This window comes from Pipistrellus hanaki (assembly GCF_964339955.1).
Source record: "Pipistrellus hanaki genome assembly, chromosome: 14".
NCBI classification, from domain to species: Eukaryota; Metazoa; Chordata; class Mammalia; order Chiroptera; family Vespertilionidae; genus Pipistrellus; species Pipistrellus hanaki.
The window spans coordinates 46,879,933-46,899,903 of NC_140516.1; the positions used below are offsets into that span (position 1 = coordinate 46,879,933).

The following is a 19,971-nucleotide window of genomic DNA, read 5'->3' on the forward strand; positions in this document are numbered from 1 at the left end:
CCAACAGGTGTTGAGCACAGATTAGGTGTGTGTGTGTGTTTTTTTTTAAAGTCTATTTTATATAAGAAAATACAAATGCTCTGAGGTTGGTTTAGTCTCACCTGCACATGACCCCACCCTTCCCTGCATCCCCATGACATCTATTTACCCCGGAGACAGCTAAGTGTGGCATGACTTCCACGATTAAGTCCCATGAAGGCAGGAGCTGTCTTTTATAATTGTATAGCATGTTAAATTCTTGTTTAAAGAATGAATGATACAGCAGACTAGAAGCCCCCAAAATATGTAAGTATCATGCTGAGAAAAACTGGAATGCGACAGACAAGTGGCAGAATACATTTTTGAGAGCAAGCATGATCGGTGAATCCACATTTGGATTTTAAGGCACTCTAAGCTATGTCTTCCTTTCAAACATCTTTTTCTGTTCTTTTCTAGAACAGTTCTACTTCCTGTCATTTTGCTCCCAGTGCATTTCCTGGCAAAGAATAATTCTAATCCTTTCAGTATGCAACAAACAAGTCACCTGCAAAAATACCCCGGACCCTCAGCAGAAACACCAACTGCCGATATTCTCCCAACATCCCCTTGCAGGGGCTCGGAGCATCGTAAGATTTAAATGCCTCCCTTTCCTGTGGGACCAAGCAGGTCTCCCCCGCGGCTCTCTCGAACTTGAACCCAGCGGTGTCACTTTCTTACCAGCACACTGTCACAGGAGGACAGATGCTCTCTCAGCATCTCCCTGGAACAGAAAGGCTGGTCCAGGCAACACCCATCCAAGACAAGTCAAGTGCCTTCCGTCCAATTAGGACAGGAAAGCTGCTCCCACTTCCTTGCTGCAGGCCAGTGTGACGAGCACAAAATGACCCAGGTGGCCCTGGCCGGGTGGCCCAGTGGGTTGGAGCACCGTCCTGATGTGCCAGGGTTTTGGGGTCGATCCCTGGTGAGGGTGCATGCAAAGGTCAACCACTAAGTGCACAGACAGCTGGAACAACAAATCAATGTTTCAATAAATAAAGAGTAAAAAGCAAAAAAGATGACCCAGATGACGTGGATCAAAATAATGAGTCTTATCTCAAAAGCGATGAGTCCAGTAAAGGCAGGAGCCTGAACAAAAGGCTGTTTTCTCCTGTGCATAAAGAGGGCTAGAATGAGCAATCTGGAGGGAGAAAATGCTTTCAACTCTACGCAGTGCACACCTGCTGAGCACCTAGCATGGACTGACGTCCTGCTGTCCTCTGGGGGCCGGAGGTCTTTTTAAAAAGAATCTTTCCAAAAATCGGGACTTTTTTTAAAACGCCGAGGGACGCGGGACAAATTGTTAAAAATCGGGACTGTCCCGCCAAAAGCGGGATGTCTGGTCACTTAGCAAACAGCACGCACTCAGGATGCATCACTGACTGGGATTTGCCCCTGGACCAAGAGGAGGGAAAAGGGCTAATTATGGGTCAATGGGTCAAAAAGACTTCATGGAGCCGAAACCGGTTTGGCTCAATGAATAGAGCGTCGGCTTGGGGACTGAAAGGTCCGGGGTTCGATTCTGGTCAAGGGCATGTACCTTGGTTGTGGGCATATCCCCAGTAGGAGGTGTGCAGGAGGCAGCTGATGGATGACTCTCTCTCATCGATGTTTCCAACTCTGTATCTCTCTCCCTTTCTCTCTGTACAAAATCAATAAAATATATTAAAAAAAAAAAAAAAAGACTTCATGGAAACATACCTGTAAATTGAGATTAGAACGATAAGCAGGCTCTTCCCTTCATTACTCGATGCACAAAAACTCAAGAATCTTTCTCCCGCCTGCCACTCACATTATAGTTTCAACGATGCCCCCTGTACTATTCCACCTACCCTCCCTTTCCCCAACAAACGAGAGCAAAGCCAGAATACCAGACATTTCTTTACCTTCCGTTACTTTTCCATATAATTTCCATGATAATGTACCACTGACAGTTCATTTCTTACCCAGGGTACAGCTAAGTGATAGGATGTACTTAGAGAACAAAGTTTAAAGAGGGGCTACAAAGAGAAGAGAGAAGAAGGTTGGTTCTTCCCAGCAGGAAAGCAGCATTCTCAGGAGAAAAATGCGTTTTCAAGGCCCCTACGGTACAACAGAATGGCTCAGACCGGGAAGAAATGAGCTTTATTTCAGCAACAGCCGGTATCCCACCACCTCTTAAATCACGCAAATATAATGATCAGACACACAAAAACCCACTGGCAGGCCATGGCTCATAGTCGTGATTTCACACGTAATTTATCCTGAGCTGGCTTTGTACCACATCACAGCGAGTTCCCCAGATGGACACGCTCCGGGTCACCCCCTCCTCACCCACAGCGAAAGTCCCACCGGCCCGCGGCATTAGTGGGCTTAGCGTCCACGTGAACGGAAAGCCCCTCACTAATTCTGGTGGCCGGTGAGAGCAAAGGGCGTGCCGATTAGCCAGGAACGGAAGCACCCCCAAATGGGTTCTTCGAACTTCCTGTCCAGCCCAGAACTCGTGGATAGAAGCAATGGTTTGTTTGTTTTTTCATGAAAGGGGATGATCTCAATGCTATCAAGGACTGTATCCTTTACCAAAGAGACAGCCAGGGCTAGAGTCCTGGCAGAATCAAGTTAGCTACAAGTTCGGGCCACGTTTCAAATAGCCAAGACAGAGACCCTTGAAAACATCACAAGGCTTTAAAAGTTTCCAACAGGTGCCACCCCCCAAATGCCTGTGCCCAGGGCTCAGCAGGCCCGGCCTTTGGGCTGTCTCCGTATCCCTTCCCGGATTATCTGCAGATTCGTTTTCTCAGGTGGCTGGTTTCTATGCTGCTTACAAAAGACCCAGAGAATACAAAGTTATTTTTCTGTATGAGCCGGAGGCCGACGGAATTAAGAAGTGGGACGAGCATGTTGAATTATGAGCTGTTTGGATCATTTATGCCGTCATTCCCCCTGAATGAATCTGTACCGCTGAAACGGAGCAGTGCCTTTCCTAGCAGTGAGTGACGAGAACACGTCAAAAAAGGCATTCAAAGCGCAGGAAACGCTCCCCACAGGCCTCTTAGCAGAGGCTAAACTGTTTGTCTAGGAGTGTGATCCTGTTCAGAGGTTTGAAAGCTTTGGTTGGAAAACCAGAGTAAGAGGCAAAAAAGGCTCCTGTCCTATCGACCCCGATTGCATCCTCGGGGGGAAAGACCAAATCACTGGTTCCCATGTGCGTGCTGCCTCCACTGTGAGAAAGTCAGAGGAAATTAAATCCATGGGACGTTCCTGCCACGAGAGCCCAGGAGCCTGGAGCGGGAGTGAACTTTAAGACGGAAAACCAGAGAAGAGATCTCTCTGGTAGGGGCAAGGCCGGGTGTGGGAATCAGCCTCTGCTCGGTGTGATTCACGTTAGGCAACATCCCGGTTACCAAATGGCTCCAGGCTGGGAGTGGCAAGAGAGAGCAATGAATCAACCCGACTCTTTGCCAATGCTCTCATCACACGGTAAGTTAAACTGCTAATCACAACACATATTTGTTAGCAATCCATCCAAGCCATTATGCCGTTTGAGAAGCTGTGTTAGGAAGTCAAAGTCCCAGGTAAAAGAGTGGCTCAGTCGGTTGAGTGTTGTCCTGTGAGCGGAAGAAGGGTTGCCAGTTCGATTCCTGGTCAGGGCATATACCCAGGCTGTGGGTTCGAACCCCAGTTGGGGCATGTATGATGCCCAACCGATCAAAGTTTCCCCAGCACTTCCTCTCTCTAAGCATGTCACTGGGTGAGGATTAAAAAAAAGTCCCTCCCACCTTGCTCAGGATGGTTCAAGGGCCAGTAAGTGGCGTGTTCTCTGTGATGGACAGAGAAGCTGAAAGACTTTCCCATCCATCCATCCATCCATCCATCCACCCACCTATAATCCACCCATCCATCTATAATCCACTCATCCATCCACTAGTCTGTTTACTGAGATAATGTTTTAGGTGCTGGGGATATGGCAGCACCTGTCATGAAGTTCACATCCTAGCAACGAGTGACAGACAATATGCATGTATACAAACATATGTGACTTTTGGGGCTGGGGGCAGGGACAGGTGCTGTGAAGAAGATAAAGCATGGGCCACAATACAGAAGATGACCCAGTGGCTGGATGAGTGGAGGCAGCTTCAGGGAAGGTGATCAGGAGGAATAACAGGCAGGTTGACAATGCGCCATCGAGACCCAGGGGAAGACTGCTCCAGACAGAGGAACAGCGAGTGCAAAGACCCTGCGATGGAAAGGGCCAGAAGGAAGGCCAGTGGGACAGGAGCAAATGAGGGGGAGAGATGCAGGTGACCAGGTTGCGGAGAGGAGGCAGGACTTAACCACGGAGGGCTGTGTAAGCCAAGACAAGAAGTTTTTACCGTTCTGAGGTTTAGAGTCAAAACAAAAACCCAGTCAAGCACATTTCCCCCCGCCCCCCCCCCCTCCCCTTATTCTTTATAAAACACAAAGGAAGACTGAAAATCGACACCCTCCCCCCAGTGGGCTAGGCCCTCACTTTGTTATGTAAGAACCAACACCTTCTTTAATCTGTTGCCAGAGCCAGATACACTCGGAGTCCTAAACAAGCTGCCAAAACAAAGCCGAAAGCTGGGCTTAAGCTTTGTCAGGGGATGTTCTAAACCTGGCAAAATCCATGTCTCCATCTTTTCAAGTATGTTTGTTTGGACAAGGTATACGGATATGAGCACGGATGCAAGGAGCCAGCTGCAGGGAAGTCAGACGAGCTAACACAATTATTATTGAGCAGCAAGGAAAGATGAAAGCAGTCTCAAGTGTAAGCAAACATGCCTGATTCATCTACTGTGTACAAGCAAGAAAGACCTCGATACGAACAAGCAATGCCCAGGAGGGCTCGGGCATGTATTTGCCAAAAAACATTCTGGGCTTGGCGAACAAGAAGAGTGGTGGCGTTTGGGTCCCATTTATTAGGGGCTCCCTTCCCCCTCAGGGTCACCCCTTTAGCCTCTGCAGTTTGGGGTGCTGGTGTGAAACTCATTCTTGCTCCTCTAGACTCACACCAGGGGCTCTGCTTGGGAAATGGAGCTGGGGTCAGTCTGTGAACTTCAGCATTAAGACGATCTTCGGCTTCCGTCTCTCTCGCTACTGCGCTTTCCCTCTGCATGTTCCTCGCCTGGACACCCATGTCCTCACCCCTGGTTCAGGCAACGGGGACCATTGGAGCAGCAGCATTTTCACTCCCCCGTGAGACGCTCCCAGTCTCCTAAGACTGCATCCTCAAAGCAAACAGGGCCTCTTTTTTCTCTGTGCTCTCCGAGTTCTCTTTTGACTGGATGATTCTCTTAAACACAAAGAGGGTGGGAATACTCTGCCTCTGGGTGAGACCCCAGGGTTGCAACCCACGAGGCCGCCTTAGCCTGTGGGGCCCTGAATAACAGCGGGTTTTAATTTCTGGGCCTCGTGAAGAAAAATGAATAAAGCTCTTTCTGTCCAAACTCTCCAAACCACAGAGCCCCTTTCCCTGCATCCTTAAAGGGTCCCTTTGGTAGTCCCTCAGCATTTAAAGCTGTTGGGGTGGGGACTGGATTTCTCCTTTTGAAAAAATAATAATAGTAATACACAGCCTCTGTGGACAGGACACAGGCTGCAGACACGCGAGCTTCTTGCAGACCAAGCTCCTAGGTGGTCTTTCTATGGGAACCACTGACATTCATTTGTTTATTTATTAACTACCGAGCAGCCAACATGGGCAGGTGCTGGGCCCCATCCTGGAGATAAGGCAGACCTAACACACCAGCCTTCTCTGCACTCATGGATCTTGGGTCTATTGAATGGGGGGGAGAGGGGGAGGATTTTTAATGGTTAGAAAATGCGTCTAAGTCAGTGGTCGGCAAACTCATTAGTCAACAGAGCCAAATATCAAGAGTACAACGATTGAAATTTCTTTTGAGAGACAAATTTTTTAAACTTAAACTTTTTCTAACACCACTTCTTCAAAATAGATTCGTCCAGGCCATGGCATTTTGTGGAAGAGCCACACTCAAGGGGCCAAAGAGCCACATGTGGCTCGCGAGCTGCAGTTTGCCGACCACTGGTCTAAGAGACACATGGTGTATGATGCGTTGGTGCCTCCACGTAGAGTCAAAAGGAAGGTTTGCTTCCCAAAAGCAGAAAACACAACTTTGAAAACACGGTAGGCCAGTCTGACCCTATCACCAAGAATGGACTCCAACAAGTAGAGGCATTTCCCAAAATGTCCGGCCAATGCCCCACGCCCTGTCCCACGAGGGCTTGGGAAGTACCCTCTGGAGCTTCGGTCGCCACCCGGTGACCTTCGGACCACGGGTGGTCCGTGAGGTCTGACGGGTTGGCGACCACTGCCCTAGAGAGCAGCCTGTCTCCTGCTGTTTGGGTGGCAGCTCCCAAAGGTACAGCGCTCAGTACAAAGTGCCAGGTTCTTGGAGAATCACCATGAAAACGTAATACAGCCCTTGCTGGTTTGGCTCAATGGATAGAGCGTCGGCCTGAGGACTAAAGGGTCCCAGGTTCGATTCTGGCCAAAGGCACATGCCTGGGCTGCAGGTTCGATTCCCAGTAGGGGGTGCAGAAGGCAGCCAATCAATTATTCTCTCCCATCATTGATGTTTCTCTCTCCCCCTCTCCCCTCCTCTCTAAAATCAATAAAATATATATATTTTTAAAAAACCATGTAATACAGATAACGTGTTGGTGAGAACTATTGTATGAGACCGTGACTGTCCACGGAAAGCTATAATCGGCGCATGGGGCCACCAAAAGGAGGGGAACTAAGCAAAGCTGGCTGTTCCGATGTTTTGTACCCATGTGTGTCTGCTACAGCTTTATTCCTTTTGTCAGCTGTTAGCGTAGCAGCAGTCTGTACTGAAGATGTGAGCCCATTTTTAAGTGGAACAATATTCTAACCATTTGACTTCATTGTCACCTGTGAGTCGGAGAAAGGCTGTGACTCTCCTATTTCCTTGACAAAGGGAGACCCAATTCCTAGACAATCAGAAAGCTGGAGACACAGGTAGAGTGGGGGATGGGAAAAAGAAACGAAAGCACTCAGCTGCAGGTTCCAGGAGAAAAAAAATCCAACAGGTGTGTGTGCCCATGTGTACTCAAAGCCCACATACCGAGAAACCTGTATTTGCAGACCTGAGGAGGTATGGGGAGTTGTTTGCTTTATAGAACGGGCTATGAAGTGCGTTGTGTGTGTTTTAAACAGCACATTCCTGGGATGCACTTAAGATAGGATTCAACGGAGAGAAAGGAGTCTGATTACTATTCAGCCAGGCACCGGGTCAAATCAGGCCCCTGAAGGGCCATGAGGGGAGTGGCCAAGAGCAGAGTGTATCCAGAACAGCGCTGAACTCCTGCTCCCCGCCAGCCCCATGCCATTTCAAACCAAACCAAACCAAACCAAACCAACCAAACCCAAAACCAAAATGGTCAAGGCAATATACCTCCCTCCCTCCAATATACCAGACTCCTACCCACCCCCCACCCCTCCCCAGCCCTCTCTTCCTCCTCCACAGCAGGAGGCCTCAAAAGTGGTTCTGAACCTGGGGGGGGGGGGGGGGCACACGACTTGCCCCATAGGAAACAATTGGCAAGCCTGGAGACATTTTTGGCTGCCACAACTGGTAAGGGGATGTAATCCCCCATAAAGAAACACACCGTCCAAATGTCAGTGGTGCCAAAAACCATTGAGGAGGCAAGATCCTGATGGGTGCACCCCTCTTAGAAGTTGGGGTGCAAGTACTGTTCCGTCCCTTTTTTAAAAAAATAAAGTTGATTTATATATATATGTGTGTGTGTGTGTGTGTATTTGTATATGTAGATAGATAGATTATAGATAGATAGATAGATAGATAGATAGATAGATAGGTTTCAGAGAGGAAGGAAGAGGGAGAGAGAGATAGAAACATCAATGATGAGAGAGAATCATCCATCGGCTGCCTCCCGCAAGTCCCCCCCTGGGGATTGAGCCCACAACCCGGGCGTGTGCCCTTCATCAGAATCGGACCTGGGACCTTTCAGTTCACAGGCCAGTGCTCTATCCACTGAGCCAAACCAGCTAGGGCTGTTCTGTGCTTTTAAATGAGCTACTGTTGAGATCTGCAGCCTGCAGATCTCGGTTGCCATGATATGCTCTTCCTTGAACCCGCTGGATCCGCCACTGGTGCAAGGGTTGAAGTCACTGACACATGAAAGGAAAACATTTGGTGGAAACGTGCATTCAAAGTGCCATAAAGAGCCGCTAGGCAAGGCCTCACACTTAGTCTTCAAAAGCCTTCTCGAAAGTAATTTATACCAATGAGCCGTGGCAAATGCACCTATTCTGTAAGTCCATCTTGACTCGACAGGCCTTCTGATCCACTCCAGAATGGCAACAATTGTATTGTAATTAGTTATTTTCGCTGGCTTGTCAGAACCTGTTGGGGTAATCTAAATAACTTCACATCCTCTTAACATTCCTCAGGAGGCTGCCTGCCTGGGAGAAACCAGGCTCAATTGTCTTCAAATCCCCAGCCCCCTAAGGTGAGAGAAGAGCCCAAAACCCCTGCTAGGTCTTGGTTACTCACTTTTCTTTTTTTTAAACTTTCCCAAACCATAAATCTATTTTTTTCATGGGGGAGATGATTTTTCTTGGCTTCTTTCCTTCTACAGCGCTAGCACAACACACTTGAAAACTTTTCTTAAAAAAAACCCACCACATTATAGTGTGGCTTGATTAATATCTAGGCTTTCAGAAAAAAACAAAAACGAGTTTTATTTTCAAGGCAAGGATCTCTAGCTTTCTCTCATTTCCTGCCCAAAGATGGTCAGAGTGGCAACAACCCTCAGCCTCTTTCAACCTGTAAAATATGAATAGCGCCCAGAAGTTTTGCTTCCTCCTTTTCATTCATGGGAACTTCTTAAAGAAAAAAATCACACACATTTATAGTGACAGAGGAACATACTCCATTCCTCATGCCGCTTTTACCACCAAACCCCCCCTTAAACAATGACTCTCCAGTCCTTTCATTTCAAAAATGAACTCCACGGACACCCCCAGACAGCACAAAGCCGATCTTGAAACCACCCCCTCCTTGCAGCCTCGGCGGCGGCAGCAGCCGGAGGGAACGGGCATTGTTTAAAAAGTCTCCAAACTCTCCCTTCTCCCACATCCCAGCCCGCCTTTCCCGCTCTCTCGCTCTCTCCCATCGTCCCGCATCAATGAACGCAAGCTCCCGCGCTCCTGTTGGCGCCGCAAGAGAAAGCGGAAAGTGCAAGTGGAAAGCATCCCAGGCCGTGCCAGCGGCTCCTGTCGCCAGCACCGGGCCGGCCACATCTGGAGGACCCAGGGCGTCTCACATCTTCCCTGCCAAGCACGGCGCCTGGTGCCAGGCCAGCTTTACCTGGTGCCGGGGCTCCTTCTCCTTCTGCTCCTGGGCGGTGCTGAGCAGGGAGCTCCTGAGGGCTTCACCCCCGAGTCCCGCCCGGCCGCCTGGGGCTCCCCGCCCGTCGGGGTTCCAGAGCGGCCCCTGGGTACGTGCCTCTCTGCAGAGACACAGGCTGGGAAAGGAGCAGAGCGGGGCCGGCGCCTCCTCCCCTCTCCTCCCCTCCCCTCCCTGCATTAGGAGCTAGTGCGGCTCACCAGCACCGCGGCGGGCCAGTCCATCTGGCCCCAGAGGAGGGGGGTAGGTTTCCGCTTTGTACACGCGGGTGGGGAAAGTACCATTTTCACCTTCGCTCCCAATCTGCCTCAGGGCTGTGACAGCCACGTCCCCGAGGCAGAGGCTCGGAGTGGAACCAGAGCCTTTTGCTTTTGGAGTTTCTTTCTCGGGCTGGAGAGGATGGGAAGGTGCAAGCACGGAGCTTGCAGCCACTCGCTGCCCTGGAGGCCCAGGCCAGGAGCCCTGGACGGCCCTGTAATGGAAAGGAGTGCAACCCCGCAGTGTGTGGTGGTTTTCTGCATTTTCCTACTCATGCATTTTTTTAAAATATGTTTTTTATTGATTTCAGAGGGGAAGGGAGAGGGAGACATAGAAACACCCATGATGAGAGAGAATCATGGATCAGCTGCCTCCTGTACGCAACCTGGGTACGTGTGCCCTGAGCAGGAATCGAACCGTGACCCGCCCTGGTTCATAGGTCGATGCTCAACCACTGAGCCACACCGGCTGGGCCATTCAGACCTTTTTTGAGGGAAACGTGACCCCTGAAAGATTGTGTGTCAAGCGTCCCTGATTCCTATCGTTGGTACACTTTGCATTTTGCTCTTTTATTGCAGCAGAAAAGGTATCTGATAGGGATATTCCAGACCCTTCGCCGCGCCCATCACCTCATTGTCAACTGGACCATCCTGCAGAAATCCCAGATGGAACAGCGGCCAAAGGCGAGGCCACGGGCTCTTCACACGTGTGAACGGAGAGGAGCCGGAACCCCCTCTCGTGACGGCCCCAAGCTGTCTCAGGCTCGGTCTCTGAGGACCAGGGCGAGATTCTGGGTGAACAGTTGCAAATTTAAAGGAAGCTAAAGGGACTTAGGGAAAAATTTTATGGGGATTATTTGCCCATAAAGATCAACTAATAAAAAGACTCTGTGTGTGTGTGCGTGTGTGTGTGTGTGTGTGTGTGTGTGTAATCTTTCCAAACTGGTTTGGAAGCAGTCTCAAACATCGCTGAAGAAAGGTTAAGGTTTTTAACAGCAAAGCTTGGCTTTTCAAGCGAAGAGGAAGTGACTGGGTTGCACATCAGGAGTAATGACGGGGGGAAGCTAAGTTTCTAGCGTGTCTCTCCGGAGGAGTCAGGAGCCTCCATGCATGGGCCTTTGCCACACACTTGTGAGGCCAGACTCACCAAGGATCATCTGTTGGCTCGGCCCACTTCCCACCCAGCACCAGGAGCACCCAGAGCAGGGCGCCATGCTAAATGCAGATTCTGCCCAAGCCGGTGTGGCCCAGTGGGTAGAGCGTAGGCCTGCAGACCAAAGGGTCCCAGGTTTGATTCTAATCAAGGGCATGTACTGGGTCACAGGCTCCTCTCCAGCCAGGGGCCCTGGTCAGGATGCATGCAAGTGGCAACCAATCGATGTGTTTCTCTCACATCAATGTTTCTCTCTGTCTTTCACTCTCTCTAAAAAAATCAATGGAAAAATATCGTAGGGCAAGGATTTTTAAAATGCAGATTCCAAGGCCCCTGGCTGGACCCCTGACTCCTAATCTCTGGGTGAAGCCTGGACATCCATCCATCCTTTAAACAAGATAGCCACAGGAGGTGTGCAGGAGGCAGCTGATCCATGTTTCTCTCTCATTAATGTTTCTAACTCTCTATCCCACTCCTTTCCTCTCTGTAAAAAAAAAAAAAAAGCAATAAAATATACATATATTTTTAAAAAAGAGGTGAATATTACTATCCACAGTTCACAGAGGAGGGTGCTGCGAGTTGAGCCACCCGCTAATGGTTACTCGGCTCTGAGTGTAGCTACTGGAATCAGATCCCGGCGTGCCTGGCTGTACCTAATGTTTCCTACCAACCGCTCTCCGCTCCCTCCCACCCCACCTATGGCCTCGCCAAGCCCCACAATTCCACGTTCTATCTGTTTCCAAGATGCCTGATGCTCTGAGTTCTGCTGAGGGGCCATGGAGAGGGTGTACAAACAGTTTTCCTTTGTACGTGGCCTGATGGGGTCGGACTCACTGCCCCAGCTCATTTACGCGGCCCTGGAGGGGCACCGGCCTCACCTGCACCCCCTCCTGCCTCGCTGGCCAGGTCTAAGCAGGCCCATCTGCCGGGATTGGCATCAGAACGTCCCTCCAAGGCGGGGAGCCATGAAGTCCAGGAAGCAACACATTCAGGTGGAAAACGAGAGAGCAGCTAGCCCGTTCCGCGTGGGACAGATCAGATGACGGCCTGTGGACCAGGGGACTCACCGCTCCCCTGTCGCCTGGGGCAGCCCCCGGGCCTCGGGGACGGTTTCACCTCAGAAAGGTCCCCAGTGAAGGGGAAGGAGGCACGAAGCCCTCTGAGCACAGCGAGAAGGGGGAGACCGTGGTTTGTCTTCTTCACGCACGTGTCTGGCACTGCGTGTATGTGATGCTGGCGCTGTCATCAGCCTGTCCTTTGCAAATCACATATTGAATGGCGACAGAAAGGTTAATGGCATGTGCGTGCCACGGGATAGCCCATGCTTCTTCTCAGGAGGTCAGACAGGTCGGCCCAGAAAGAGACCTGCGCTCTGCGAGTGGCTACCCAGCACGACACGCTTAAAAGCCCTTCAGCAGAGGAAGGAGGGGGACAGGGCCCCCCAGGGGCAGCCTGAGCTGGGTTCACGGGACATCACAGCATCTGTCCCCGGGCTTTAGGAAAGAGTAAAACCGAGCCGCCTGCAGAGAACCCAGGAAAAGGATTCGGTGGGATGGTGCTGTGATTCTGTTCCAGGAGTCCAGCAGGAGGGGGCGGAAGAGAGTCCGAATCCAGCCCTTTCATCCATCCTTTCACCCATCGTTTCCCAGGTAACAGATAAAGGCAGGACAGGGCAGACAGAGGGATGAATGGAAAGGCATTTAAGCAGCAGGAGGATCTGCCAGGGGCTAGCTGCAGGGCCTGGTACCCACGTCCTTACTGACATCACCCCACGTTCCTCCCCGGAGCGCACACGGGCCCAGTAAACACCAGGCCGGAGACGTGTGCTGCCCGCCTTTCGGGAGGGACGGGAGGATGGTTTCCTGGGTGTGGTGACTGCAGGAAGAAGGGGGAGGAGAAGCCTAGGAGACCCCAGCAAGCAGAGCTGAGCCCCCTCGGGCCTCCGGGTCAGAATGCAGACAGCAGGGCTCCCTCGGTCTCCGAGACAAGCGCTCACCCGGGAAGCAGGTGCCTGTTCAGCCAGGCACCTTCTGGGAGGGGCCGCACTGCCCCGGGAGCCCATGGCTGAGCACGTTTGTCTAGAAGGACTCCGTGCAGAGCTGCGTAAACACGGAGTCCCCGCGGGACGCGAATTGTGCAAGAGACAGAGAGACAAAGAGCAGTCTGCCCTGCGTCAGCCGGGGGAACAGCCAAGAGTGAGGGGAGGATTCGGGGCAGCCATTTCCCTTTACCCGCAAGATTTCTGTTTCCAGTTTGACATTTGCTCCCGCCCCCCACCCCCACCCCAGTCTCCTGTGCCGCCTTCATTTTGGAACGATTGTGCTGCGGTTCTTCTTTCTCCATGAGGTTGGCAGGTAGCAACCTGTACCCCAGAAAGGCAGATGCCCTGAGTCAGAGACTCCCCAGGACCATCCGCCAAAGACGGAAGGAAATGCATATCAAAGAGATGCTCTCTGACCTCCACTGAGGTCTGTGAACTTAGTCTGAAGTGTCAGGAGCTTCCTGTACCATCCGGCTGCTAAGCAGAGGGCGGGAGGGGGAGGGGAGGAGGGCAGAGGAAGGCTGCTTCAGAGAGGAGCTTAGGGGTGGGGATGGAGACAGGAGGTCTAGTGGCAACCCCCAGGATCGCCCGCTCATTTGCTTCTGAGCTTCTTCATTAGGAGGCAGGCGGTATACGGCACCACCACACTCCTGCACCGATGAGGTAGTTAGCATGAGCCTTGAACATGTGCCACTGGTAGTAAGATCTCTCTAAAAAGAGACTCTTGTTGTAAAAAACAAGACTGAAAGCAAGCTCACGATCGATAAGCCTTCAGCTCAAGTGGATGCTCTATGCTGAATGTTGCGTGCCAGTTTCCAGAAAATCGCCCCCCAACTCCAGGCGACCACTAGCCTGCTTCCTGTCCCCATGGATTTCCTTACTCTGGGTATTTCCTCTACATGGGAGCATGCAGCCTGGGGCCTTTTGTGACGGCTTCTCCCGCTTCGCAGGTTTTCAAGAGTGGCCACGTTGCACGCTATGCAGAAGACTTTCTAACATGTCATCGTCTGTATATATATATATATACATTTATGGACACTTGGGTTGTTGCCATCTGGCTGTTACGAACAGAGCACTCTGAACATGGATTTGAGTCCTCCCGCCCGTTCTTCATACAAAAATCTGACCCAATCACGTGATGCGCCAGCCGCAATCACTTCAAACTCCTGAATGTGACCCTCAACCCCTTCGTGCCGGCCCCTCCCCACTTTCCAGCATCGCCGCACAGCTGCGCCCCTGCCCACCTGGCCTTGTGTTTCCTGCCGGTCCTGTGCTTTGGGTCGTCGCCTCTGAGCCTCCGCAGAGGCTGTTCCCTCTTCCCGGCACACCTTTCCCCTGGGTGAGGGCCAGCTTATCTCCCAAATCCAACTGGCTGCACTAGCTCCCAGCCCAGAGCCAAGGCCGGCCCCTCGTGTTCTATGGACAGAGAGGCACTCAGAGCTCGCTGGGGGGTGAGGAAGGCCGCGCCGGCCCTGGCTGGAAATCCCGCAGGACCTGCCCAGGGACCACGTGGGGGCCTCTCCGATGAACATCCTGTGTCTCTGAACCACGCCCTGCTGGGAAGTTTGAGTACGTGGATTCAGGGCCCTGGTGTCTGCCCGAGTGACGTGACAAGCCCAGGACCAGTCGGTCACCTTCCCAGCTGATCTGTACACATGCTCCACCCAGCACTGTGGGCCGGCTATGAGGCAATCGTTGATTTTCCCGTCACAACTGGTCACCACCCATAGGCCTGAGTGCAGCGAGGTGGCTCCTCAGATGCCTCTAGCTCCAGGGGAGCGTGGCCAGCCCCGAGGCAGAGGCTGGTGGCCGCTGAGACAGCAGGAAGCTCACAGAGGGTGGGGGTGGGGACAGGGGGAGAGGGAGGAGGAGATGGGGCCGTGACCCAGTCACACCTGAACCCACAGGCTTCAGCTCAGCCCCGGCCTCCGGGCGCCTGGGCCACACAGGATGTGCACTTCTCAGGGCGGGGAAGTCACCTTCCATCCCCCTTCCTTTTCTCAGCTTCAGTTCTCAGCCTCTGCTCCCTGAGTGTGTGCACGCTCATATGCACATACGTACTATAAGAGCACGCACGTCATGCACACTCCCCAGGTGTATACACGTGACACTCCCACACATGCACAGGCAAAAGCACACGAGTACATACACCTATACACTCGTATACACACGTAGACACGTGGCTCTAACATGCTCATCTCCTCTGATTTCTAAAAATAGTCTAATAGAACCCTCCCTTCCACATCCTAGTCATTCCTAACAGCCCCCTTGATCACTCTTTCCTTCCCTTCACATTCTCCATCGCTCCCAGGTCCACATGCACATTTAGCAGAAACGACCTGTGAAGACAGTCAACACGTTCCTTCTCTAAGAGGCTGGTCCTCTACAACCTCCTCTCCTCCACCCGTGAGGAAAATGGAAATCCAGACTCCCCTGAGGGCCTCGGAGGGGAACGCCCGCTTTGTGGGCAGCCCGCCCGCCACTCACCTCCAGGACTTTGCCGGTGATGAACTGGTGGCAGGCTTCACACTTCACCCCGAAGAGGCCCTGGTAGTCCTTCTCGCAGTACGGAGCGCCGTCCCTGCGGGACGAGAGGGTGTCAGCGCCCGAGAGGGTGTCAACCCCAACCACGCGGCTCTGGGGCCTGGGCAGACGGCGGCAGACTGCTTCTCTCCCGCCCAGCGGTCATGTGCCTGGAGCCCAGACACCAGCAGGACCCAGGAAGCCAAGCGATCCAGAGACAGAGCTGTTGTCCCGCGGGCCACACAGAAACCACGGCAACATCACCGAGTGCTCCCGGTGCCCGGCCCTCGAGGGCCTCAGGCTCACTGGTTGAGCCCTGGCATCATTCTCGGCCACCACTGGGCTCAGGTGTGGTCTCAGCGCTCCCCGCTCGGGAGGCCCTGACCTGCCTCCTGACCCCGCTGCTCGTGCTCACACACAGCCTCCGCCTCCAGGAGGCCCGCGGGGCCCGGGCTTTCTCGTCCTCAGCGCACAGTGGAGGTGGCACTGCGTGGCCTGTGGCGGAGTTCAAAGGCACCGCTGTGGGCGGCCTGTGGCCCCTGACTTCGCAGCCCTCGGTGTGCATTTAAGAGCTGAGCGTCTTCCTCTTCTCACTTCAGCTCTGAGTCCCCTCTAGGGGTTCCCACAGGCCAGCCCAGACCTACAGAGGTAGGTTTTTGGAAGGTGGGGCACAGACTACTTTTTGTTTGTTTTGCTATATTCTTAAGTTAAACTCACTGGATGTTTTTGAATAGCTGATAGACTCGCCCAGTTGGAAGACATTTTCTAAAGCATAAAAAAGTATATAAGGGGAATTTCCCCTTTCTGCCACTGTCTCCCCCAACCCCAAGCCCCGTCTTCCTTCCTTAACGCAAAAGGTGACCATTGTAGCTGTAACTAGTTTCTCGGGCTGCTAAGAACCAAACCAACAGAAACCCGGGTTCATCGGCTGTAGCTGTTAGCCACACCAGCCTGACTGCACGAACCCGTTCCCTGAGGAGCTATTGTGTGCTTTGGTCCTAACGGGCTTAGTGCCCAGGCCTGTGTGGCTTTTTGGGGGAAGGTGGGGCGTCTACAAATACATTCAAGACCTGGAAGGAGCACAAAGGTTTGTTAGTGCCAAATTGGGGGGTGGGGGGAAGGTGGGGGGGGAGGGGGAGTGTCCTAGTGAAGGTAAATGACTGAATGCTCATTGGTCACAACATATACATGAGCTTCTTTCATTGCTAAATCAGGCAATGCTCGACATCTCGTTACATTTATAGAAGGCAAACTATGGCAAATGCGGAGGAATAAAATTCCTTGCTCCAGTTTTACAGTCAAAAGTCCCTGAGGATTGTGGGGTGTGAGTGTCTGTCATTATGGCCTGTGGGTCAGGGTGGGGACTCCGGAACAGGAGTGAGAGGGCCCCCCAGGCCCAGCCTCACTTACTTGCTGATGTACTCGCCGGTGAGGACCTTCCCGCAGGCCTTGCATTTAAAGCAGCCCAAGTGCCACTGCTTTTCCAGCGCCAGCAGCGCCTGCCCGTTCTTGATGTCCCTTCCACAGCCGGCGCAGTCTGGAAGGAAGAGCAGCCAGATGTTACCCCGTGCAGCCAGGGGTGCTACCCGCCAGCACCCGGGCCAGCTCTGAGCCCGTGTGTCCCCAGCACACACTCAGTAAATATTTGCTTAAGCACTGGTTTGCTCTGCGCTCGCCCTGCACAGTCTGTCTCGCGGGCCCCATCCTAATGCAGCGTGGACGCTCCATGAAGCACAGAGGGTCCGGGGATGGAAGTCCTGCATCCTGTGTTTCCTCTGAGCTCCTGCTGGCCCAGAGATGACTGAACTGCAGGGTCCAGGCTGTGACTTGGCCTTTAGTCATTGAGGGTGTGTGGGAACCGCAGAGCCCCCCAGGCTGGGTGCCCGCCTGGCACCATCACGTGGTCCCCAGAATGCCGCTCGGAAGTCTCACTTCTGTAAACAGGACTCTTCTGCCTTGTCAACCTAAACCAGACCCTCCACGCTCTGTCATCATCAATTAAACAGCTCTTAATTCCTCAGCTTTCAATTCTCCCGGGCAGACTCCATGAAGCAGATCACAAAGAGAGAGTTTCTTCATGGTGAAGAGCGTGGGCCCCGGAATGAGCCGGTTCTGCGCCCAGCTCAATGCCTGTTGGCTAGTTCCCTGATCCGAGCTGGTTCTCCACTTTCTTTTTAAAAAATATATTTTTATTGATTTCAGAGAGGGAGAGGAATAGAAAAATCAGTGATGGGAGAGAATCATTGATCAGCTGCCTCCTGCATGCCCACCCTGGGGATCGAGCCTACACCTGGGCATCTGCCCTGACCGGGTATCGAACCGTGACCTCCTGATTCATAGGCTGACACCTAACCACTGAGCCACACCAGCCGGGTTCTTAGGCTTTCTAAGCCTCGGTTTGCTCCGGCGGAAGCCGGGAGTAGTTAGTGCTTTGCTCCAGCCTCCGAGGAGGAGTCCTCCGGTGATGGATTCAGCACGGTGGTAGGCATGCAGGAAGTGGCTCTCTAAACATTTGCTATTAGTATAATTTCCATGATTATCCTGGTTATTAAGTCATTTTCAGAGAAGTTGAGCCTTTAAAAGAACCCAGAAGAATGTAAATTGGTGCATGCTTTTTAGAAGCACCAATATCTCCAGACATTTAAAAGCACTGTGCCCGCGGGACAGGAAGCGCTGTGGGCAGGCTGGCCAGGATGCTCCCACAAGCGCAGGGACAGCACCCGCAACAGAGCAATGTCCAGGCCAGGCTGCCGGCTTAACAAATGGCTAAACACCCCCTCTCCCCACCACATCCTCAGTGGCTGCTCATGTACTGAGGACACTCCTAACCACCTCCACGCTCTCCTCCCAGGAAAGGAAGGTGCCCAGTCACTGACCTGCTCCTGCTTTGTGTCTTCCTCCCTCCTCCCTCCTCCCTCCATTCCTCTCTTCCTCCCTCCCTCCCTCTTTTTCCCCCCTCCTCCTCCCTCCTTCCTTCCTTCTTCCTTCCTTCCTTCCTTCCTTCCTTCCTTCCTTCCTTCCTTCCTTCCTTCCTTCTTTGCTCTTTTTCTACAGGTGTGTAGAATTTCCTGTGATCTCTGGTCAGTAGGTAATAATGTGCCTTTAAACCCAGCAATTTCATGTCTAAGATTTCATTTTACAAGTAAATTTGCAGAAGTGTGTATTATAGTATGTGTGTTCCCTGAAGAATACATAGGCATTCCCCGAAGTATTTTTGTAAGAACAAAACTGAAAATAGCCTAAATGGACATTAATGAGGGACCAGAAAATTCATTATAATACAGTCAATAATGGAATACTGTGTGCTGTTAAGAAGAATGAGGTATATTTCTCATGGGCATGGAAAGATGTCCAAAACTGAATAGGTAAACGAAGCAAGCTGTAGAACAGTATGCACAGCATCAGCTCAGTAATAGAAAAATTGTTTTAAAAAAGTATGTGTATATTTGCACACATGCTTATACATGAACAGAACACTTCTTTAAAAAAATACACATAAGAAATCTTAAGACACTTCTCTCAGTGGTGGAGGACTTTACTTTTTATGTCACAACCTCTATGTTTTTTAATTTTTTTGCCATGAGAATGTAAAAAAAAAAAAAAGAGTAAGTAAATATTTCTAAAATTAAAAACATATCTGCTATATGTTTAAATATTTCATATTAGAATCTCTTTACATATAGCTTATTATAAACTGTGTATCATATGGACACAGAGCATTACATATTTTTTATTTTTATTTATTTATTTACTATTTTTTTAATTAAATTATTATCTTTACATATTTTTTTAAAAGCTGGGGTTTTTATTATCCCAGCATCTCACAAAAAAAAAAATCTTATAAAGGAAATCTCACATTTAGTGGTTTATTATAAAGATAAAAACAGAAGACTATAATGTGTACTCATAAATACCGTTTTTAAAAGTTAGGAACATAGTATGTACCTCAGATGAATTGGTAGTTTTTTAATGTAAGTTGAACTCAAATTTTCCATGATTCTGGTTAGATCATTCCCACTAGGTGGCAGTAAAGATTTAAAATAATAAGGAAGGCTCTATTTTTAAGTAGAAAATAAACTTTAGAGATGGCTTTTCTATTCTACAGCTGAAGACAGTGGGGCTGAGAGTTTACCTACAGAGCTGTTCGAGGCCTCCCCTGCACAGAGCTGAGGGCTAGGCGATGGAAGATGCGCATGGTAAGAACATGGGCTGTGGAATTAGATTTGGACATTAACCTGGGAAAACTACTCTCTCTGAACTCTCACTTCTTCTTCAGCTGGGAAATGCTGACCTACTTCCTAGATTGCTCTGAGGGGAGAGACCCTGCCTGGTAAAGTGCTTTGCGTCACGCTCAGAACGCTTGGCACAGGTAGGGCATTCTATGTGGTTCCCCTTTTCATAATAGGGGCAGACCTGGGGCTAAAAGCTAGGTTTCTTTTTCTTTTTTTAAATATATATATATTATTGGTTTTTTACAGAGAGGAAGGAAGAGGGATAGAGAATCAGAAACATCGATGAGAGAGAAACATCAATCAGCTGCCTCCTGCACACTCCCCACTGGGGATGTGC

The 19,971-nt window shown here is 51.0% G+C and overlaps 1 protein-coding gene across 7 annotated transcripts in view; it reads right to left on the reverse strand.

Annotated features, from left to right (window-relative positions):
- The window catches only part of ABLIM1 (actin binding LIM protein 1), a 217,133-nt gene that overhangs the window by 58,514 nt on the left and 138,648 nt on the right, over positions 1-19,971 (reverse strand). For 6 of the 7 annotated variants that reach the window (XM_084903596.1, XM_084903598.1, XM_084903595.1 and 3 more), the window contains exons 5-6: positions 16,813-16,939; positions 15,367-15,460 (exon numbers count right to left, since the gene is read on the reverse strand). In XM_084903596.1, coding sequence (XP_084759722.1) covers positions 15,367-15,460; positions 16,813-16,939 — 221 coding nt within the window. Of the gene's footprint in view, positions 1-9,389; positions 9,601-15,366; positions 15,461-16,812; positions 16,940-19,971 lie in introns of those variants that run through there. The other variant, XM_084903600.1, reaches the window with a different exon arrangement.